Raw genomic sequence first — 23,769 nt, forward strand, 5'->3', positions numbered from 1 at the left:
TTGAAGCATTGTTTTGAAATTCAAAAATGCTATTTCCTAATTTGTCCTATAGTTGGGATTTTTTTTTTATGCATATGGTACCAGCTTTCTCAAACCAGGGTTCATTTATAATAATTCTGAGAAGGAAGTGAGTTTAAATCACTCTGTTCTGAATCAAGCTCTCAGTGATACTGGAGAATCTTCTCAGCCCAGGCCTTCCCCACCCAGGGCCCTGGGCTGGGAATCACTGAAGCTCCAACGCCCAGCTTCTCTACAGCCCAGAACATTCTCTACAGCTAACACGGAACACAGAGGTCCTCTGGGAACAAAGCTCCTTCTCCCGAGTCAGTGGGGACCTGAGGGGTGGCTGATGCTCTGGTTCCCTCGAGGGGGCTGGACCAGAAGAGCTGCCACTGGAGGAGGAGGAGATGGAGGAGAAGGGGGAGGGGAGGGAGGAGGAGGAGGAGGAGGAGGAAGAGGAGATGTAGGAGGAGGGAGAGGGAGGAGGAGAGGGAGGGGGAGGAGAGGAGGAGATGGAGGAGAAGGGGGAGGGGATGGAGAAGGGGGAGGGGATGGAGGAGAAGGGGAGGAGATGGAGGGAGGGAGAAGGAGGAGGAGAGGGAGGGGAGGAGAGGAGGAGATGGAGGAGAAGGGGGAGGGGAGGGAGGAGAAGGGGGAGGGGGAGATGGAAGAGATGGAGGAGAAGGGGAGGGGAGAGGGGGGAGGAGGAGGAAGAGGAGATGGAGGAGGAGGGGGAGGCAGCCCCATCTCAGGTGCAGACCACTCTGGGGAAGCCAGAAACCAGGCCTGGTTAAGTCTGAGAATTCGTCTGCTAGTAAGGAGTGAGCAAAGGTTGCTAGCTAGAGCGTTTGAAGAGCACCCCTTACATGAGAACCGTGATAAGGCAGCAGCATTTACGGTAAAAGGTTATGATAAAGGGGTGGTGAGGGCAGGGGTCCTCTAAATGCACATATATCCGATCACCCAGGGTCTCCCTGGTAAACGCAGGCTGCTGGTCTGCATTTCTGGTTCATCGGGTCTAGGGCTGAGCCTGAGAATCTGCATTTTTGGCAAGTGTCCATGTGACGCTGATGCCGCCGGTCTAGGGACCACACTTTGACTTAGAAAGCTTCGTTAGCGGATCTGCTCTGACGCCTCAAAGCCGTGTGCCATGAACCTCAGCATTTGTTCTTTAAATGCTAAACAAAAAACAGGTCCTGTACAGCTGAAGACTTTCCTTAAAAATAAACTTCAGGCTTCTATCTAAGCCAACCCAAGTGAGTACTTTATTTTCCTCAAGTTATTTTTGCTGCTTGCAAATTATGTTTTAAAGGACAAAAATGCAAAGACAATTTTTTAAAGTGCAACTCAGTTTCCGAAGGATGACTTTTGAGAAAAGTCATGTCAAACGCAAAGTAAAACAAATCAAGCTAGGCTCAAGATATAAACAACTTCAAAATAACTTAGAGAGGAGGAACAGAGGAAGTCAAACCAGAACCCTGTAACTCAACAGCCCACGGGTCCCCACTGAATTCACGTCCATCTAGAAAAAGGCTACTTATCAGAATCTCTGAAAGTTGAAACGGGGTAAGGTGAATGCTGCCACTCTTTTTTGTTAGCAAACTTTTCATTGTTTCCTTTTATCTCTGGGGCCTATGTGTTGAACGGAAGCGTTCTAAGAAAGCAAAGGACTAGCAAGAATAAATTCCCACAGGCAGAAAGGCAGGCAAGTTCTAAAAGGGGCAGAGGACCGAGTCACTGGGGAAGTGATTCTCCCAGCCCAACCCTATCCCCAACTATGACGCCACACCTACAGATGACCATAGGATGGAATTAATGTCTAGTTTTAACCTTAGACGTTTAAATAAAAATAGGATTTAGACTCACCTATTGAACATCTCATAAACACTCCCCAGGAGCCAAGACATTAGCAAAGCCCTTTTCTGACTGAGTGTATTCTGATCATCATTAACAGCGACATTAGGTACCAGGCACTAGATACTGCGTGTCTTACCCCCGCCCCATCGTGTGTCAGAAGAATGTCATATAACTGGGGCTCGGGACCAGGCTGCCCACTTAACGTCTGCTTCTGCACCTGACTAGTTATATGACCTTGGGCACTCAGTCAGCATCACTGTGCCTGCTGCCCACCTGGCAGGGGGCGTTAGCAATATTACCAATTTCCCAGTGGAGTTCAGAGGACACAAAGGATTAATTCGTGTAAAACTCAGCTCAGTAAAAGCGTTTATTATTTATTTTTCACAACTTCTCTATGAAGTATTTATATTATCCTTAGTTGCCTCATCCATTATCTAGTTTCATTTTCTCTAGAATTTTTTTTTTTTTTTTTTTTTTTTTTTTGCGGTACGCGGGCCTCTCACTGTTGTGGCCTCTCCCGTTGCGGAGCACAGGCTCCGGACGCGCAGGCTCAGCGGCCATGGCTCACGGGCCCAGCCGCTCCGCGGCATGTGGGATCTTCCTGGACCGGGGCACGAACCCGTGTCCCCTGCATCAGCAGGCAGACTCTCAACAACTGCGCCACCAGGGAAGCCCTTCTCTAGAATTTAGTCCCTTAGTAATCTGATTCTTCTAGCAAATTTGCAATAAAACTGCAGCAAAAGATGAGAAAAAGAAGTGATGGAAAAAATAGGTAAGTATGGGAAAAGTCAAATTTTAATAAAAATCATACAGTTGTGGTCTTCTGACATTCAGACCGAGAACCAGGGAGCAAGAAGAATAGAGGCTAGGAAAAAAAAAATGCAGAAACAGAACTAAATGGTTGTCATTTACACCAATTCCCACTTCCAGGACTCGCACCCCGGCCTTCATTTGTTTAATCTCTTAAATCACTAGCCCGGGAGGTGTCTGGCTATTGACGGCTGGTAGGCTTTTTGTTCCGTTACCCTGGGCTCTGAGAGCCTGCACAGAACTAAGAACAAGGGCTCAGGTGGACAAGACATCTCTCTGCTGCGGCTGACTTCCCACCTGGCGCTCCGGGCCCCGCCCAGCACCACATGGAAGCTTCGTGAGATTCACAGACTTGGGGTGGGGTGAGCTTCAACTTCATGGTACGCAACTGCTGTTACTCTGCCTCTGTGTTTTTGTTATGGATCATGAAAACAGTCTGTGACAAACACACTTCATATTCCGTGAATGATCAAGCCCAAAGCGCCGTCAGGCCGCTGTCATCTGAGGCTAGGGTTTCATCTCCCTCCAGCTCACCATGACATTCAGCCTTGTGCTTTTCAGATTACTTAGAGCCGCTGTGGTGCTTCACGCCCCCTCCCTTCACCCAGAGTCTGAAAGCCCACTACACAAACATAGAATTAGGTATGGCTATACAATCCGAGAAACACTGCCTTGAGAAAACCCGGTTGGAGAAATTAATAAGGATTTCCCCCGTTTGGGAAGAGGGCGCTTTCAACTGTAATACGACACACCATTTAGCAGAAACTTTATCTTTTGAACAGAGAGAGGGAGGTTTTAATCAGATATGGCCCGTAACTGAATCTTAATCCTTAAAGGACATTAACAAGAAGGAAAACGACACACACAAACATCTCTGGTCACTCTGGCCATCCCACAGCAATGGACATGTTCAGGATCTAGCTGCAAGAGGCACATCTCACAGAGGGGAATGGGGGACCCTCTCCACCCAGATACGCGTGGAAATGGTGAGTGAGAACAGTTAACCACCTCCTCCACACGGGAATGTTATGCAAATGACAGTACTGTACGTAAGTTCTTCTTTACCCACTGAAAACGTAAAAGAAAGGAACTTTTAACCCTGCTCCACCCCAAATCCTTGAAAAGAAAGAACAAAAGACATCGGAATGGGAAGAAAAGGAGCAATTCTGAAAAGAAAGTCATCACTGGTTCCAGTATCTGAAACGCAGAACCAGAACGGCAGGGCTCTAGTCCCTGGACTCACAGGTCTGACGAGTTCCGAGTTCCGGGGGGTTAGATGTTTGTGCTGTGGACCACATGACAGCCCCGCCCCGGACTGTCCCAAGGTGGTGACCTACTGCTTAAGTGAGCTCCCCCCTGCCTCCAGGGGCCCCCCCAGCTCAGGGAGGCTCAGGCTGTCCGATCATGTTCTGCGACTCAGCACCAGGAATCTGAGGCACAAGGGGGATTTCAATTTTCTTTTTTTAACCTGAAGTCTGTTGCCTGTGTACTTCACATCTCTCTTGAGCATTTAAAACAAGTAAAGGCATCTCCTACTCTTTTCACTGCTCCGTAATGAGTAATGATTTTGAGTAGTGCTTCTGACTGTTGGCCAACAAATCCACCACCGCCGCTGGACTCTGACACCACCTGCCGGCCGTGACCTTCCGAGGGCTCTTACCTGGGGCTCCTGTGTACATGATGGAAAACACATTGATCGCGATGGTAGCGGCATAGAACACGGGAAGCGCCCGGAGGCCGTTGGGAACGGGGTCCTCCTGTGGGGTAAGGAGATAAGGGGGCAGGTCAGGACTCCAGGGGCATCTGCAGGCAGCACAGGCAAAATGACACAAGTCATTTTTCCGGGAAAGCCCTGTCCCTGCCGCGGGCTGTGTGCACCTCCAGACCCGGGGCTGTCCTGGGCTGACCCTCCTCCTACACGAGTGCTGTGGCAAGGGGCCCATGACGGTGACCAGCAGACGCATTAATGCGCTGGGATCACATGAGGTGGTGACAGATGTGGGGACAGAGAAGGGCTGTTGGTGAGGCCAGCTTCTGGGACTAAAGCCCTGACCCGGAGCACTCACTATTCTAGCTACATTCACATTGGCCCAAAAATCCACTTTCAGCAAATATTTTGAGGCCTGACCCTCTGAGGATGCCCTGAGAAAGTCAAATGACTTCAACACCACAGCATTACTACTAGATTTTATGGTACTCCGCGACACGATCCGCGTTGGCTGTGTTGAAATATATAAAGCAAGGAAATACAGGACCACGTGCTATGACTTTCAGAATCCTTTCACGAGGTGGAGCATTCCACCTTCAACTATTAAAAAGTGAAAAGAACTGTGGGTTCTTTGTCTAAGAAAACATTTTTTTACAACCTTAGGCTTCTGGTACAACACTTCCGAAATCTAATATTTCAGCGAGAACAGTACTGCACGTGTTTTAGGCAAAGTCACACCTGGGAGAATATTCGAAATTTAGAGTTTACAGAGGAAAAATATAGAGTTTGAGGGTTTAGATCTACAGAGGATTTTGAAGGAAAAATATGAACCGGGAACTCCTCGATGCAGAACTGGCACATAGGAGTTGCTTAAATAATTCAAACACGGGCTAATTTCTGATGACCACGTAAGACACTCTTGTACATTGGTATGAGTCTATGACCCACCCATGATAAAAGGAAAATTAGGTCTAAGGCTTGATGCGAGCTACAGAAGTCAGGATAAGCACAGACTATCTCACAGTTCCTACTGTCAAATGCAAACGTGTGCAAATCAAGTACGTTTGCAGAACTGTAAACTCATCAAGAACCCGCCTGCAATGTCTCAAGCGGCCACCAGCACTTGTCAGGAGGCCTGAGGGGAATGGAAGTGAGATGTCAGGAAAGGGAGAGCTGGGGTGGAAGGTGATTCAGCCGCATGGGAGCCCCAGCCACAGTCACACGAGGGCAGGTGAGGAACAGGTACAAAGGAATGGGCAGGAGCCTGGGACGAGGCACATCACCTCCCGATCTGCCGTGGACCTGGGACAGGAACCCAGGCTGAACTGAAAACGAAACGTTGAGATGCTCACATGCCTACTGCCTCCGCTTCCAAAATGCTGTTTTCTGGGGGACGACGGCTGCTACAGAAAGACTCCCAACCAGTAACTCCTGAAGGCGTAAAGTCTTCAGTTTGCGTGTTGTAACTGAATCACCTTATGTTTTCTCAAATAACCTATTCTTTTTTTTTTTTTTTTTTGCGGTACGCGGGCCTCTCACTGTTGTGGCCTCTCCCGTTGCGGAGCACAGGCTCCGGACACGCAGGCTCAGCGGCCATGGCTCACGGGCCCAGCTGCTCCGCGGCATGTGGGATCCTCCTGGACCGGGGCACGAACCCGTGTGCCCTGCATCGGCAGATGGACTCTCGACCACTGCACCACCAGGGAAGCCCCAAATAACCTATTCTTAAAATGCAAATGGCAGCTGTCTCATTGAGACCCGTCTCCGTTCCTCCTCCTGTCTCGATCCCTCCCTCCCTCCTTCCTTTCCTTCCTTCTCTGCACCCATCACCTGCCCCCCATCCAAGCAGCCATCCCTCTCTCTTAACAGATGTTCAACCGGTGTCTCTGAAGGGCCTAAGCAGCGCTGGGCGCCGTCTATGCATGCGAAGAGACAGTCATGGTTTCTACTCTCACAGATCTTACGGTCAAATAGCGAACAGGGGGCCAAGCAGGAGATAAATCGCTGCACAACGATGCGAGTGCAATGATAAGAAGGCAGTGAGCGTGTGGGGATACAGAGGGACGTACCCAAGCGGAGGCTGGGGCAGGAGAACCTGGGAAGTGACTCCTGGCGGGGGGCAGATGACGGGGGTGCAGGGGGGGCAAGAGTGGGTGGCACCTTCCAAGATGTTACTGGGTCCTAGGACAGCTGGACCCCGGAGAGGGGCTGGTGAGTTCGTGCCCATCCAAGAGACTGAGCCCGCCTAGAAGAAGAGCTGTGTCTTCAAGCAAGGAGACGGCTGAAGGCAGGCGTGTCCCGATGTGCTCGCGTGTGCGGAGCAGCCAAAGGCAAGCATCAGGGCTTATGAAACGCAACAGCCCCATGACGGGCAAATCGAAACGTAACCAAGGTTTTTTTTGTTTCTTGCCGAGAATACTGATCTCAGTAAGCTTCCATTTTCATCTCATTTTATTTTTGATAAAAATGTACCCACACACCCCCCGCCCCCGTAGGTGTTATTTCCTTCTTTTTATCCTATCCTCAAGGATAGGAAGAAAACCAGTGTCTGAAGCTTCCTTTCTCCATTAAAAAACAGAAAACACCTTACACTTGCGTAAAGAAATTCTCCAGCTGTTTTTAGTGCTAGTTAATTTCAAAATCGTAACACTATCTTCCTCTATTCTGTTTACTGTTCACAAAATAATTATCTTTCCTTTTTTGAGGTGTGAGCACAGTGCCCAAGAATGCTGACCAATGAACTAAGTCGTATGGCAAGACACCTCATGTCCAGTGCTGGTTCTGGGGGAGCCCCTGGGCACTCTACCCACCTCTTCCTGCCTACTTTTGAATAACGTCTAATTCCAACTTCAGGGGGCTGTGCCTTAACAATTATTCCTCTGACCCCTCTCACTATTAATTTCTATTGAGTAGAACCAAAATTAGGTCTAAAACTTAATTAAAAAAATAATAGCCTCACTTACCTTTCTTAAGATGAACTTTCTGATCAGTACAAACAGCACACCAGACATGAAACCAGACAACAGCGGAGATATAAACCAAGAAGCAACTGAATAATCAAAAGAAAATCTAATGAATGTTAAAATTCTACATAATTCAGGTCCTATTTATATAATACAGTGATAACCAACATATAGCACATACATTAGTCAGCATTCCTGGAATTGTTCACCTTGACTCAGAACCCAACAAACCCACTGCCTTGGCAGACTGACCTCCACATAGGGGTCACCGTCCTCACAAACAGACCTCAGGCCATGGCACACACACCACCTCCCAGCTCCGGCCTCCGACGACGGTTCCTTTGATTCCCACTGAGCCCCTTCTGCCTGCCCTTCGTGCAGCCCCATCCCTGGACCACCTTCCCTTTCAATTTCCAAGGCCAGCCTGGTACTGTCACCCCGTAGCCTCTGGCTGCACACTGGAAACATCTGCAGAGTTTTCAAAAACTAGTTACGTTCTGGGTCCACCCACAGAATTCTGATCTAAAAGGTCTGGAATGGGGTCTGGGCGCTGATATCTTTAAATTGCTCTCCCAGGTAATTCGAAAGTGGAGCCAGAAGCAAGCACCATTGTTCCAGAAGCCTGGGACCTCGGGTGAGTTTCCTGGGACCTCGGGTGAGTTTCCTGGGACCTCGGGTGAGTTTCCTGGGATCAGCAGAGTTCCCTGGCAATCTGTGTCCTGCTCGCAGTTCGGGGATCCGCTTATCCTAGGCCTCCTAAGGCCACTATGATTCGTAGAAGGATGGAGATGGGCGAGAGAGAGTGTTTTTCACAATGGGCGTGTTGCTACTTAGGGGGCTGAAAGGACTTCCCCCTTACTGAAGAAGTCAGACCCAGGAAGCAGGTCGTCAAACCCCTCTTAACAGTCCCCACTGGGCAGCCCCCAACCCAGAAGCAGCACCAGGCAGACTGGGGGTCTCCTGGATGCAGTGGGGCAAGGAGCACTCGGCTCACTTCCACGCTTCCGCATCACCAGGAACTCTGACTCCTGGACCAGGGCCCAGTTTTTCTCTGCCTACACACTGATTTCAACCAGATAAATTTCTAAATGCCCTGTGAACAACAGATACTGATTTTCAAAGCTGGATGACAATGTAGCATTTGAAAAGAGCATCTGGAGTTAAAAACTGCATAACAGTCCACAATCTCTGCTAACAGAAAATTTAAGGGAAAACGTTCACAGACCTATCCATACAGGTCTTCTAAACGTTAACACTTAAAGAAAAAAGTATAACGGTGACTTTTAATAACACTTACTCTAGAAAATGTAAGCTTTCCTGCTTATAAGTGAAAGAAAATGGCAATTACCAATCTTGACCAGCTCCATCCACTGCACACCTTTTGTACCAATTGCGACGAGGGAGAATCCAATCGTGGCCCCAACAATGCAGTGAGTCCCCGAGATTGGGAGCCTCAGGAAGGATGCAATGAGCTGCCAGACGGCGGAGCCTGCAGGTTGAAGATAAAAAACAAAGACAGAAAAAAGTCAGATATACAGCGGGATGCCTCAAACAGCCATAGATGGAAGAAAGCCAAATTACATTCTCCTTCCCAATGCCTCCCTGGGGTTAATTGTCTCTGGATTGTTTCTTTACAAAGCCCTGAGAGAAACCACTCAAATAACTTTAGCCAAAGGAACATTCTTCAACACTGAAGGGATAATGCTGACTTATTCAAAGGAAAGTACTTGAAAGTATTTAAAGAAAAGCCCCGTGATGTCAGTTCCTAGTTGCCTTTGTCATGGTTAAGCAAGGGTGCGGGTGATGAGGTGAGTTCTGATGTGAAGTGTGGCCAGGACCAAGCAGGAGACTGAGGACTAACGAACATGGAGAAACAGGAAAGGCTGCGTGTTGGAAAAGATTCTGCTGTAGTTACGCCGTTCAGTCACATCATGAGGAGGCTAGATACCGCCTACGTGTATTAGTCGGTACAAGCGAGAGCATAAAATACAAACATCAAATCACAATGCTGTATACCTGAAGCCAATATAATGTCACGTCGAATATACCTCAGTAAAAACAAAGAGAGAATGCGTGTAATCCCGCATTACTTTCCACAGTTTTGCCTCTCCTGTGAGAAGTAACCATGATATTTAACCCCACGCTGGGCATCTACCCTCAGCCCCTGCCCAGGCGGCTGGGCCCCTCCAGGCCTTCTAATTCTCAGGAATTAAGAGGATCCCTGGGTTTGGGCTTTGTGTCCTTTTACCTCAATTTCGCCACCCTTTTCTAGGCTTCGTGTTCTTCCAGGCTACAGTTCACTTCAGATATTCTCATAAGCAGATCAAGTTTTGCAGGGAGTATTAAAAGCATTGGCTGGGGAGAGGTCACTTTCAGAAACAGCTGTTGAAAAGCTCACAAAGGGCTGCAGGGGACGAAGGGCCTGGCTGATAAGCAGGGCACGGCCTTAATCCCAAGTGTTAACTCTGGAAATCTGGCTGCTTGGTAGCAGCACTTTTAAACAGACCCCTGGCATTTTCTCCAAAAACATCTGCGTCACAGAGGCTCGTGAGAGGTCGTGCAGGTCCCCATTTGCGGAGCAAGGCTGACAGCTGCTCTGGGAGCGCCAGGCAGGCTGACCTTTGCGCCGCAGCGGGCCGTGACCCCGAACCTACCCCCTGAAACGTGTGCTGGGCGGAGGAGGGCCAGCCTTGGGCTGCCAAACCGGTGACAGGCTTGATGGCAGCAACCAGGCTCCCCCACGGGCAGTCCTGCAAGCCCGGACATCTAAGCCCTGGGCTCCTCAGGGACTAGTTGTTTTAAAAATAAAGCCAGACTTTGGAGCGTGTTTCACACCACAGAACCAGAACTTAAAAAGCAAATATTCTTACAAAAAGTAAAACACCCTAGTGATGTTAAGAGAATGGGATAAACTCACCCACGTGAATTCAGACCATGAGGTTTTCAATCCTGAAAGCCACTCTCCTCTCTCTGGCTGACTTTATAACAGGAGGGTTTGTAAGGAAAGGTAGGGGGATGGGGCTGCCTGAGAGAGGGAGGAATGGGGGGTGGGCACTGGGGAGCAGGGGAGGATGGGGCCTTGCAAGGCGAGAGTGGGCCAGAGGCCCTCCTTGACCTTGGGAATTCCTGGAGGTGAATGCGATTACATTAAGGTGAAGGAAAACAGTGGGAAAAAGAGAGAGTTTAACCTAAGATAATGATGTCCTGCAGTGAAGGAGGGGATTAAGCACAGGATGAGGCTGCCAGACAAAACCTGGGGAAAGTGGAGGTTAAGATGGGTGTCTGAGGCCACAGCCTCCTGGAGGATGAAAGAACGGCAGAGAAGGTACAGGTTGCGCGGAGACAAAGAAGACTCAGCACTTCCTAGGTGGTTCCAGGAGATGGCTCGGTCGTGCTGTCGTGGGTATTTCCACGAAAAGATGGCGCGTTCCGAATTCTCAGTGGATTTTGGGAACCATTGGCGGTTTCATACTAAGTGGATCGACGGTTGCTTTAGGGCTGAGCTAGAGTCCCCAGAGGTGCCTTGTTCAGGAAGCGTGGCTGGCATGAACAATTTCTTCTACCCAATCAACTTAACACTACCGCAACTTTACCAGCAAGCTCAGAGACTCATGGGCTTGGGGTGAAGATTATAAAGAAAAAAGAGAAAAAAAATAAAGAGATGGGGAGAAAAGGGACAAAGAAAGGGATGTTGACTTTAAAAGAGGAAGATTGGGAGAACTCAGGCATCTGAACAGAATCATCTCGGTTTGGGCCAATCATGATTATACCACCACCCTAAACTCCCCAGTTCCCATGTACAAGGAACCCAATTTTAAAAGTCTAGGTAACTCTCACCAATTCCCAACAAAATAGGCTTTGAGATTCTTCTAACCACACACCAAAAAAAAAAAAAAAAAAAAAGACACCAAAGCAAACCAAATCAAGTTATTCAAGCAAAAATCCCCAAATGCTTTGGTTGACCTAAATTCTAGTGGAGGTAAGTATCCTTCATTCTTTGAGTGTAGAGACCAAGGCCAGGGGTGGGAAAACCCCAAAACTGGACAACTTATGCTGTCTACACGGCAAGTTAGTGGTGACGTGGAGCTCAGCCCTCAGGCCTTCCGTCCACCCAGGGCCCTGGGGCAGCCTCACAAACAAACCTCCTCAGTAAGCACCACCACTCCCCAAAGGGCTCATCCAACTCAAGGAGGAACCTCTGTTAAGATTGAACTTCATCCCTGTATAGCACAGGGAACTCCACTCAATCCTCTGTAATGACCTATATGGGAAAAGAATCTACAAAAAGAGCCGATATATGTATATGTATAACTGACTCACTGTACACCTGAAGCTAACACAACATTGTAAATCAACTACACTCCAATTATAAAATTAAAAAAAAAAAGATTGAACTTCATCAGTGTTTTTCTTTATTTCTCCTCTACTTTCAATATATCTTGTCCGCATCATACCAACTGGCAAAATCTTAATTTCCTCTTGATACGATTATGTCTTAGATATTGATCATGACTATTGAGGGTGAATTTGACAAACAACTGTCAAACTGTCAGGGAAACGTCAATTATACCGGACTGTGATGAGAAGTACATGTTCAGTGAAGGTGAAAATTCAATCATTACAGTAGCTGTTGTAGTAAATGATTTTTAATTCTTAAAAATAATGATGAATTAAAGTCATCATGAGCCTTACATCTTTCACACAACATGTGCAGCTGACAAAGAGGAACTCCTCAGCACGTATGACCAGCTTACTGTGCTTTAGTAGTATTTAATTCCTTACTGAGGACATCCATCTTCCAACCAAAGGCCTCAACTACTCTACTTCTCAAACTAACCCGCTGTAAAGAAAAGATGATGGGCCACCTTAAACCTGGCAAATGACCTGCACATTCTGGGGGCTTAAGAAGTGCTGGCGGTGGTAAACCCCTGGGGATCCGTGGGATGTAGCCGTGTTCTTGGTCCACCAGCATCCGGCCTCCCGGTGCAGGGCTCTCCCCACAAAAGCACGTGCCCTGTTGAAAGCAGAAGGTGGCAGGACTCCCCTCTCCCACCTCTCCCCCACTACCCGTGTAGACACGCCATCTGCTGTGCATCACCTCGACCTAGAGGCAAGCAGAGGAGGAGCTTGTCGGCTGCACCTAAGGCCCTGCTGCCCGAATCTTCCAGCTCAGCGAGGGCAGCGCCCACGGTGCTGCCAGTGTGGAGTCACCTCGGGCAGGGGAGGAACCACACGCCCGACACCACCAATAAAAGGTCCTACTGCAAACAGGTGACATACAAGTGATCTTCCGGTGGAAAACGAAACAAGCGTACTAGGGCTTCCCTGGTGGCGCAGTGGGGGCTTCCCTGGTGGCGCAGTGGTTGAGAGTCCACCTGCCGATGCAGGGGACACGGGTTCGTGCCCCGGTCCGGGAAGATCCCACATGCCGCAGAGCGGCTGGGCCCGTGAGCCATGGCCGCTGAGCCTGTGCGTCTGGAGCCTGTGCTCCACAACAGTGAGAGGCCCGCGTACCACAAAAACAAACAAACAAGCAAAAAACAAACAAAAAAAAACAAGCATACTAGATGGAGCTCCCGGGGGTGGAATCAGAAAATCCAAACAAACACTAACAAAAGGAAGACAAATGACAGAGAAGACCAGAATTTCTTGAAAACACAGTCACTTAAGAGTCAATTGGTAACTGCTTTAAAACTTCAACGGAGAATACAGAAGTTAAGCTAATAAACACTGTTTTGGAGCAACCAAGTTTTCAAAACATTACTCCCTAACTGATGGAAAATCTATGAAAAAATAGAAATGAACCTTCAAGGTTTATAAATAACCCTAAGTAAACCTCTCAAACACATTCACTTAGACGTGTTCTTTCTGTAATAACTTTCAAACAGCTTTAAAATGACAAAGAGCTATGCTACAAATATCTTTTTCTGGACTTTATGAAAAGCACTGACTTAACCAAAATCTATTTGGACAAGCAAGTCTGCCATACATTCAAGGAAAGAAATGGTTGCTTGATATTTGAACACTGACCAAAATGATAACTGAATTAAAACACAGAGAGCACAAATAAGGTATAGTAAATGAGAAATCTGAAAAAGCGTACATACATATATATATGGCTGAATCACTTTGCTGTACACCTGAAACTAACACAACATTGTAAATCAACTGGACTTCAATAAAAAAAAAAAAAAAAGAACCATCAAACCAGTTTTTGAAAAGTTAAAACAAAAATCTCATTTATGTATATGAGAAATGGGTCAGTGGACACATTCCCACAGGTGGAAAGACGAGGCTACTTACCGACCATGGCACTGACCTCCCCGGCCATGAGCGTCTCCACAGTGTGGTTGTACAGGTTCACGTCAATGATGCCTTTCCGGATGGTCTCTCCGACTTTGGCCCCCAGTAACACCGAACCGGTGGTTTCAAAGATTGAAGCCAGGATGCAGGCCTGCCTCAGGGTCACCACGCCCGAACCCACGGCGGTACCAAACGAATTGGCAACATCATTGGCACCCACGGAAAATGCCAAGATAAAAGCTATGAAAAAACCCAAGATGACCATCCACAGATACTCATCTGCGGCCATTTTGGAAAGGGGGTTCCGGGTACTTTTCTTTTGCAGAAGTATTTGAAAGGTGCCGAGCTTGAGGTTCAAACGTCGTCAGGCCGAGAGTTCTCGTAAACAATGAGTCTGCGCTGGAAAGTGCCGGATGATGCTGGAGCTGCACAAACTGCTAGCTGCTGGCTTTCAAACTACTGTCAGGACAGTTCATTGGGTTGTGTTCAGTCAGCGGTAAAACACATTCCATATTTTCCTTCCCAGTCTGGGGAAGCTGTGAGATCTCCCCCTGTAACAGGAAGGAGACAAAAGAGATCAATTACCCTGAGGAACCGGTGACAACAGTTTGTTCTTTCAGAAAGAAATGTTTGGAAACTGCTGATAGGATCTCACGCTGGCATGTGGCAGATCTGACCGTAAAGCAACGCAAGGAAGATGATAATCAGGCTACCTGCCCAGCCCACCCCCGGAAAAGCTGATTCTAGAGCGTCCCAGGGTGAAGCTGCTTTATGATCACAGGTAGGAGGTCTTAAGAGGATACATTTTTATGCAATTTGAAAAATATATGCGGTCTTTATTTTAGAAAGAAAAAACTGCCTTGGATGAGCAAAAGATAAGGAAACGAGAAATTCAGAGTTACCGCGTTCCTCAAATACGTGGACCGCGCCTGGAACAGGATGACCCGATGTGGCTGTGACACCGTGGGGTGTGGCAACTGTCTACCTGACCACTTGCACACCCTGAGCTTGGCAGACCCGGGTCAGACACGAAGTGACTCCTTCAAAAGGTGACAGGGTGGGAACTGAAGGGGCTCCCGGGGGACAGGGAAGCTGGAGCGAAGCGACCCTGTCAGAGCAAGAAGCAGATCAGGTCACTACGCCCTGTTTCCCACCTCGCTCGGGGAACAGTCAGAGGCCTGACCATGGCCTGGGAGGCCCTCCCAGATCTCCGTGGGGCTCCCCCAGCAGATGTCCTTGGGGCTCCCCACCAGATCTCCTCGGGCTCCCCACCAGATCTCCTCGGGGGTCCCCCACCAGATCTCCTCGGGCTCCCCCACCAAATCTCCTCGGGCTCCCCCCAGATCTCGGGGCTCCCCCACCAGATCTCCTCGGGCTCCCCCACCAGATCTCCTCGGGCTCCCCCCAGATCTCGGGGCTCCCCCACCAGATCTCCTCGGGCTCCTCCCCCACCAGATCTCGGTGCTCCCCGACCAGATCTCATCGGGATCCTCCCCCACTAGATCTCGGGGCTCCCCACCAGGTCTTCTCGGGGCTCCTCCCCAGATCTCCTCAGGCCTCCCCACCAGATCTCCTCGGGGCTCCCCAACCAGATCTCCTCAGGCTCCCCCACCAGATCTCCTCGGGCTCCCCGCCTGACCTCCTCGGGCTGCCCCCCCAACCCCGCCCGGGCTCACTGACCTCAGCCCCTGCCCACCCCCTCCCCTCACTGGCTCGCTCACCTCAGGCCCTTTGTACCTTCTGGTCCCTCTGCCAGAAACAGCCTGTCTGATGGCTGCACAGCTCATCACCTGCTCCAAGTCCCTCTCTGCCCAGATGTCACCAGAGCAGCCCTCCCTGACCCTGTCGAAGAGCACCCCCCATGCCATTATCCCTCCCTCTCACCTGACCTTTTGTCTTTTCTACTGACCACCTCATTCATTCATTCACTCACTCACTCCTGTCCGGCCCCTCACGGGACGCAAGGACTTTGCTGTGTCTCCAGCACACAGACTAGCGCCTGGCACGGGGTAAGCCCTAATCAAGTTGTTGAATAAGTGAAGAAAGAAGCTATTAAACAAATGAAATAACTCTTGCATAGGCTTCCTCCTGGGATGAAGATGTGACATCACAGAATTAATACATATGTGAAGTAAAAAGGTCACTAAAAGCCTCAGAACGGTGGTGTTCTATTATTATATGGTCAAAGTACCACATCTGTGTAGTTCCTTTGAGCGGTTCTAGGCATCGGGAATGGTGCCCATAAATGCTAACTGAACTGAATGAAACAGGCTCATACACCACGTCATACACAACATAATGATCAATCAACATTAAGGTTATTTAGAGGGAAAAGAGCAGGACATAAAATTTATGTACCTGTGATTGTGGCAACGTTAAAAGGCATATAAAAGACCAAAAGGTAATCACTAAAATTGTAACAGTGGTTGAGTTTAAGAAGCAGTGTCAGAGATCATTTTTTCCTTTCCTCCAAAAACTGTATACCATGGTGATGTGCTTTTCAAATTAAACTAATACATAAAAAACAAATCAATAAACGTATATTGAGAACCATCTTTTTAAAAAATATAATTCACTAAAATGTGGTGAGTACACGTGCTGGGAGGGCAGTGTAGGCAATGCTACAAGGCACACGATGAAATAAAAAATGTGCCCTGACCACCTTCTCATTTTCTAAGCTTCATGGTCCACGCAATTCTGGAGATTCTGGGCCCGACGGAGACGCGGGAAAAGACCACTCTAAAGGCAAGAGACAACGTTCTATAAATGAAAATACAAAATTAAACCATTCTGGACCAATATCATCTATCTTAAAATATAAGAGAATTCTAGATGAAAGTTCATCTGTCAGGTTAGGTGGCGCAGAGGGCCAACAAGGACAATGCCCAACAGATATTTACTGCAGGCCCCCGCCTGCCCATCACGAGGAAGATGCTGAGTGATGATGGACGGGGTCCTGCACGTGCGGCGCTCCCCTCCAGGGAGGGAAACAGATGCTCATGGACAAACACACGTCAGACCATCAGCTGCAGCCGATGCTGCGGAAGCAGGAGGCTCTCGCTGCACGTGTGGCATCACGAGCACATGATGGGGGCACGGCCTGGTCTGCGCGGGCAGGAGAGGGTCCCCTGCCATCTAAGGACGGGGGGTCAACCTGCGACTGGGGGAGGCATTCCAGGCGGTTCCCAGCTGGGAAGGAGCGGGACGAGGGGAGGGGACCGGTGGCAGCCGGGGTGAGGGGCCCACGGTGGAAGGTGAGCTGGACCATATTAAAGACTGTGGTCACCGACTAACAACAGGGGGCGCTGAAAGGGTGCTGTCATGCTCAGACCCTCCTTCTGGGAGGCCCCCTGGCCACAGTGGGAAGAGAGAACAGGATGGAGGCCGGGGTGGATGTGGGGAGACTGCCTACGAGGCCCCTGCTCGGCACAGATGGGGTGTCCTGGGCCCAGGGCAGGGGTGGTGACAGGGGAAGAGAAGTGATGCAAAGAAGCCAACCATGGCGTTGGCTTGTCAACAGCGGTGGAGAGAGGAGAGCTGGCGCCTACCTGTGGAGCTGGGCTGAAAAGTCACTGAGCAGGGTGTGTTTTCCCTTCTGCACTGTACTTGGTTCTGTTTGTCAGTGGCAGGATGGTGTCTGAGCACAGCTCGTGGCTGGACACGGCACACACGGGGTGAAGGCAGCTCAGCAGCGATGCCCTCAGCCCAGCTTTGCTTGGAGTGAGGCTTCTCATTGTCTTTATGGTCCCCCTGGCACCATTTCAGAGCAGGGATTCCCTCTCCTACTTAGATGACCTTAGATAACTTATCTCCACAACTGTGTCTATGTTTTCTCCTTCACACTCAAACCCTCAGCCAACCGGCTGAAGTGCAAGAGCAGCTGGTTGAGGAGAAAGGCTTTTGCCCCTTTTCTGAGCCCAGATGATTTCTATCTTGCATGATATTTACCCGGCCAGTTTCTTATTGCAAGTACCAACACCCTGACTTTCTCCATTGATTTTTATCAAATGTGAGCAAAATACAGAGCTTAAATAACCACACAATCTGCTCTGTGGAAAAAGACAGCAACGCTGCTGAGACCGAGCCCTCGGTGGGCCAGAGGACCACCGTGCAGGAGGCCACGGTGGAAGCTTGCCAAGAACACGGCCCAAATTCAGAGCGGCTGAGGCCCGACCAGGATGCCGTCGGGGAGCGCTGGTGTCTGAAAGTAGGATTTTGAAGGGAGGCGATCACATCAGTGGGGAAATCTGACTTATTCAATAAATGATGCTGGGACAACGTGCTAGCTGCTAACTAGCTGGAAGGAGGAAAAAAGTGAGACCCCTACCTCACACCAAGTTAAAGATGGAAAGAATCAACACATGTGAGTTCACGGGGATCCTGCAGCTGGAGACAGAGGAGTCTGAGGTGTGGAAGCATCACTTGGAAATGCCTCTTCTCGTCCTCAGCAATGGTTCTCAACAAGGGGCAGTGCTGTTTGGAACCTCCAGCAAATGCCTTGTTCCTTCTAACTCTCCTAGGAGGGCTTTTCTGAAAAAGGCCAGGACGAGGTGGGGGGAGGTTGGAACAAGCTTCCTCTTTCCCTCTCCTTCCCCGAGTGTGAAAGCCCCTACGTGGTCGGCATTCACAGGACTGAACGTTACGAGACAGTCGTCAATTTTCAGGTGCCATCAACCTCCTGCACTGGAAGAACAGAGCCCTTCAACTGTTTGACTTATCGCAGGAGGTACTGAGGGTCTCATAAGCTGTGTCCGAAACGCGTCCTGTTCACAAGATCCTGTCTTTCCTCAGGGGCTTCTGAACAAGCTGCTCGGCTCGGCAAGTCTCCTGCCCTCGTGTCTAGGCCTTCAGCTCTGAATGAGCCCTCCTCAGGGACCCTGAGCTGAGGCTTATAGATTCTCTACTTCCACGAGCATCTGCCTCAACTCTCCCTAACACCCTCTTCTCCACCCTAGAAACAGGAATGTTAAAGGAAGGGTGAAAACAAACGTTCTCAGGATATTTCTAGTCACGTTTGTATGCTGTTTAAAAACAGCAATGTTGCTGAGTTGTAGCACTTAATAGACATTTGTGCACAGAGGAGCTTGGGTGGGAGGGTCCTGCTCTGAAACGCTGCCAAAGGCGACACCCGAGGAGGCCCCTGACCCTTCCAGCAAAGGTGCTGCTCCAGCCCCCCTCCACCCTGCACACCCCTCCCCCCAGCCTGGGGTCTAACCATCTCCCCAGTCCGGCTACCAGCCCCAGACAACCAGGTCAGTGGCAGACTGTGGCCTGTTCAGGAGCTCAGATCCACGCAGAAAAGAATCCCAAAGATGACTTTTGGCTTCTTCCCCAAGCACACACCTATTTTCATCAATTCATGTGCCAATTTCAAACTCAGCTTTTTAAAGAACACCTCTCATCCTGAAGGATGCTTGCCGAGCTGCCCTTACATTTCACCCAATAACTTCGCAGTCCTTCTCCTGTCCCTATGATGCAGAAGGAATTCAATACATCTATAAAATGTCTTCTTTCCTGGGTCTGCTAGGAAACAGTGTAAGTAGGGCAAGGTCCTACTTGATGAGGCTTAATCTCATTTACTGACATGAGCTGAGTAATAATTAATAGCTGCTTACATCCTCCAGCTTGATACACGCTAAAGCAGATACGAGGAGGGCATCCACTGTGCTGCTTCTGGGCTGCGCGGCTCTTTTCCCTGCCACTCACGGGCCACAGCCAGGCCAGGCCCTCCCTTTGACAGATGACGGGAAAGAGCCAGGTCCCCCATGCAGAGAACCTGGGGCTCTGAAGTTATTTTCCAACACCTCCCCTGAGGCCCAAGTGCTTCACACACACCCTCTGAAAATGTACCACCTGCTCTCCCGGAAACCGGGGCTGGAACTTGAATTCTGACACTTAAGTCGAAATATCTCTTCAGGGGCACGATGTAAAGTCCAGTAACCCTCTGCTACATGTGGGTGAGCCTGACTAGTAAGACAAAGAACTACTAGCTTTTCCTGGTAATATTTAAATAAAACGGAAGATTCACTTTTGGAATCTTATGACTTGCGGAGAACAGTACAGCAGAAACATTTTTCTTTCACCATTCAGGATGTAGATCTTGTCATAAGGAGTTTCTATTAACAACATCATTCTTTTTTTTTTTTTTTAACATCTTCATTGGGGTACAACTGCTCCACAATGGTGTGTTAGCTTCTGCCTACAGCATCATTCTTGAATAGCTCACAGAAACATCGACTGCAAACGCTTAAATGTTAAAAAGACAGTTTAAAAAGTAATAGTATATTTAGGGTAGAAAACGTTGAGTTTCATATTTTCACACGAATGATAAAAAGTGGAAACATTACTAGAATGGGTCTGAAACTGGCCTCTGCCCCCTTTAAACAGCATATTCACAGATAAGCGGAGCGGCCCTGGGAGCAGAGGTGCCTGGAGAAAGGCAGGTGGATGCTGTTCTGATGACGGCAGAGGCAGGGGGACGGGCAGAGGGGACGAGGAGGGGAGAAGAGGGAGAAAATGACGTCAGAAGGCAAGGTGACAACGCAGCCAGAGGTCAGGCACCACCTGGAACAGGGGTTTGGAGGCAGAGGATGCAGATAACAGAGGCAGGAGAAGCAGGTGTCCTCGCTGGGGACTGAGCACGGACACAGAGCCTGGAAACAATGACGTACGACGTGCAAAGTGAACGACGCGGGACTTCCCTGGTGGCGCAGTGGCTAAGCCTCCGCGCTCCCAGTGCAGGGGGCCCGGGTTCCATCCCTGGTCGGGGAACTGGATCCTGCAGGCATGCCGCAACTAAGAAGCCCGCCTGCTGCAGCTAAGACCCAGCGCAACCAAATAAATTAAAAAAAAAAAAAAGGGAACGACGCAAACTGGAACAGAAGTGGCCTGGACGTCAGCCAACAGATGCGGCCCCTGCCCAGCCCTGTGTGTCCTTCGCCTCCTCCTTTTCTCTCTGCTGTTAGAAAAGAGCATTTGTTTCTCCTGCCCGGAGAAGGGGAAAGAGCACAGGGCCAGTCAGGGCCCCGGGTCCATGCCACTCCAGCCTCCTCCTGGCTCCACAGCCCTGGGCAAGTCATATCAACGCCTCATCTGAAAAGTGAGAAGAACGGCACCCAGCATGGTGGTGGGTGAAGGCCCCCAGCTCAGTGCCAGGGATCCACACGTGGCGACCTGCCGTTACTGGCAGATAAAGCCCTGGGCAATGGTCAGGAAACCTGAAGCCCAAGCCTGGCGCTGCTACTAACTAGCAACGTGACCATGGGTAAGTCCTGTCTCACCATCTGCTAACGGGGACAGGAATAGCAAATCTAATGCATGCAAAGTGTTTTGTAAGTTGCGGGTAGCCTCAGGCAACTTGAAGTTATGGTATCACTGTAGTCACAGGAATTGTAACACAGTGAGGTTCCCAAATCCTTCTAGAAGGATCTTTCTCACTCGTATGCCTCCGTCTCCCTCCAGTGCGGCTCTTCTTCCTCGATGTACCAACTCTGGCCTTGTCTTTGCTTGAAGACGGACATACACTGTAAGGTGCAGGAACTTCTTTGAGGGGAGGAAGGAGGCGAAGAGGTAGAGAAAAAAACACCCTAAAAGGTACTAAGAGAAAAAATCCACACAAAATGGTAAAGCCACTTTGGAAAACAATTTGGTGGTTTCTTATACAATACAGCATACAAGCCAGCAATCCCATTCTGAGGTGTATTTACCCAAGAGAAATGGAAACACACGTCTACACAGGAAACTTTCTGTTCTCTCTCTTGCGTATGGTGGTGGTTATACTACTATGCATGTGTGTCAAAACTCATGGAACTGTACACTTACAGCTGGTGGGCTTGACTGTATATAAATTATGCCTCAATCAAGCGATTAGAAAATAACACTGGAATATATAAATAGGTGAGGTGATGGGTGCACTAACTGACGAGATGACAAGAATCCTTTTGCAATGTAGATGTACAAATACATATCAAATCATCACGGAGTACACTTTATTTTTTTTTGCGGTATGCGGGCCTCTCTCTGCTGTGGCCTCTCCCGTTGTGGAGCACAGGCTCCGGACGTGCAGGCTCAGCAGCCATGGCTCACGGGCCCAGCCGCTCCGCAGCACGTGGGATTCTCCCGGACCGGGGCACAAACCCGTGTCCCCCGCATCGACAGGCGGACTCTCAACCACTGCGCCACCAGGGAAGCCCGACACTTTAAATTGTAACATTTAAATGGTAGTATCTTACCATTTTATTTGTCAATTATATCTCAACAGAGCTGAGGAAAAAAAGAAGGAAAACGACAGGGTCATCTTTGATATTTTCCCTTCCTGTACTGCCACACTGTCCCCCCAACCCCCAAGTCCCCTAGGATAAGGTACAAAAGTTATTAAATAGTTAAAAACAGAAAAAAAGAGCCACTCCCTTACCTGAGGAAAGAAGGAACATTCCACTCAGACACAGTAAAACCAGCCAGTGCAACCAATGGAGCCAGGGGTCAGGGGCAGGCTGTCACCCTTGCTCCAAACAATGGTGTCGAGAAGCAAAGAGCACACCAGATCAGAGGAGGACGCTGCACTGCACAGGGAAAGGCCCACAGAAAGGGACTCACACACAGCTTTTCCGAGGCCAGAGACGAGAGAGGAAGGCCTGCTGCTGGGAGAGCCTACTGACCGCCCTTCAAGATGGGCACTTAGTGCTTCCACAGAGAAGAGAACAGCCGGCCTTCCCGTGGAGGTAAGTCTCCATCAGTTCCGTAGGACCCAAAAAGAGGTACCCTTCGAGAGCATTCAAGGTTAGGGCAAATATAAGCATTTCAGCTGAAAATCACTTCTGTGGAGGGCCACCGACTGCAGGTACTTTAAATCTGAACTTGTGGACATCTCACGTACCAAAGCTTCCAGGAGGTCAGTTACAGTAGATGAGCGCATGAGATAATAAAAGTGTCACCTTGTTTGCAACTCCAATACCAAACTCGAAAATCAGTCCAGTACTGTCATCTCCCCAAAGTACAGTCAGAAATGATTTACACAGTTCTGAGCAACGGTGTTTATTTTCCTATGAGGAATGGTGCTTGTACGCTTGCCAGGCTGGGCCAGAGGCAGGGCCATCCCAGTCCTCTACCTTGAAGGAGGAGGACTCAGGTAGGGAAGGGGTGTTCTTTATGACATCAGTCTCAAAAGTTCAAGAAAACAAGTAAATAATTTAAAATGTGAATAAACACTCATGTACAAAGATGTTTATTAACAGGGTCATTTATAATGATCATGAAAAAGAGGAAACCACCTAACTGTCCCCGGACAGGAGAATGGCTGCAGAAACACGGGTGACTTCTAAAGATGAAATATTATGGAGTCACTAAAATGGTGTTAACTTGAGAGTTTTACATGACATCGGAACATAGTAATAATCCTAAGTGAAAAATCCGTAAACAAAATGGCCTGGGCCATATTTCAACCATGTTTAAGAATGCACCGGGGGTTTCCCTGGTGGCGCAGTGGTTGAGAGTCCGCCTGCCAATGCAGCGGACACGGGTTCGTGCCCCGGTCCGGGAGGATCCCACATGCCGCGGAGCGGCTGGGCCCGTGAGCCATGGCCGCTGAGCCTGCACGTCCGGAGCTAAGGGACTAAAGAAACAGGCCCAATAAGAGCGACTCTCTCTAGGTGTTCTTTACATTTTTTGATATTATGAAAACTGTTTACAATGAGCAATTACTACTTTCATCAATTAAAAAAAAAAACCTTCAAACACTACAAAGAAAAGTACTTTTTTTTAAAAGTTAGGCATGTACAACCAAAATATGCTTAGTTTTTCCTAGTAAAGAAAATGAATTTCATATGAATCTGTCTGTTTTCAGCCTAGGCCTCTCAGACAATTCTTTCTTCCTTACAACCCACAACTTAAGATGCAGAATACGTCTTCTGTTCTCTTCATTTATCTTATCTTTGTTTTTCACTTTCAAGGCTGTCCCTTCGTTCTGGTGTCTGAGCCCTCGGTGAATAGGTCTCTGCATGGTTTGGGGCCTCGATGTGCAAGAGTCTAAAGGTTCCTCCTCGGTCACACTTGCTCTTTCTCTGGATTCTTTCTTCATCCTTCTCATGCTCCTCTGGAGGTTTTGGCCATCAGGACTGAACTTAACCCAAA

The 23,769-nt window shown here is 49.0% G+C and overlaps 1 protein-coding gene across 4 annotated transcripts in view; it reads right to left on the minus strand.

The window, feature by feature from the left end:
- The window catches only part of SLC20A2 (solute carrier family 20 member 2), a 103,241-nt gene that overhangs the window by 33,404 nt on the left and 46,068 nt on the right, over positions 1-23,769 (minus strand). For 3 of the 4 annotated variants that reach the window (XM_030834360.2, XM_030834321.2, XM_030834348.2), the window contains 4 exons: positions 13,642-14,192; positions 8,687-8,827; positions 7,339-7,424; positions 4,328-4,424 (listed from right to left, as the gene is read on the minus strand). In XM_030834360.2, the coding sequence (XP_030690220.1) occupies positions 4,328-4,424; positions 7,339-7,424; positions 8,687-8,827; positions 13,642-13,930 (613 nt within the window). In that variant the 5' untranslated portion in view covers positions 13,931-14,192. Of the gene's footprint in view, positions 1-4,327; positions 4,425-7,338; positions 7,425-8,686; positions 8,828-13,641; positions 14,193-14,543; positions 14,568-23,769 lie in introns of those variants that run through there. The other variant, XM_060291392.1, reaches the window with a different exon arrangement.

This window comes from Globicephala melas, chromosome 21, assembly GCF_963455315.2.
Source record: "Globicephala melas chromosome 21, mGloMel1.2, whole genome shotgun sequence".
Classification (NCBI taxonomy): Eukaryota; Metazoa; Chordata; class Mammalia; order Artiodactyla; family Delphinidae; genus Globicephala; species Globicephala melas.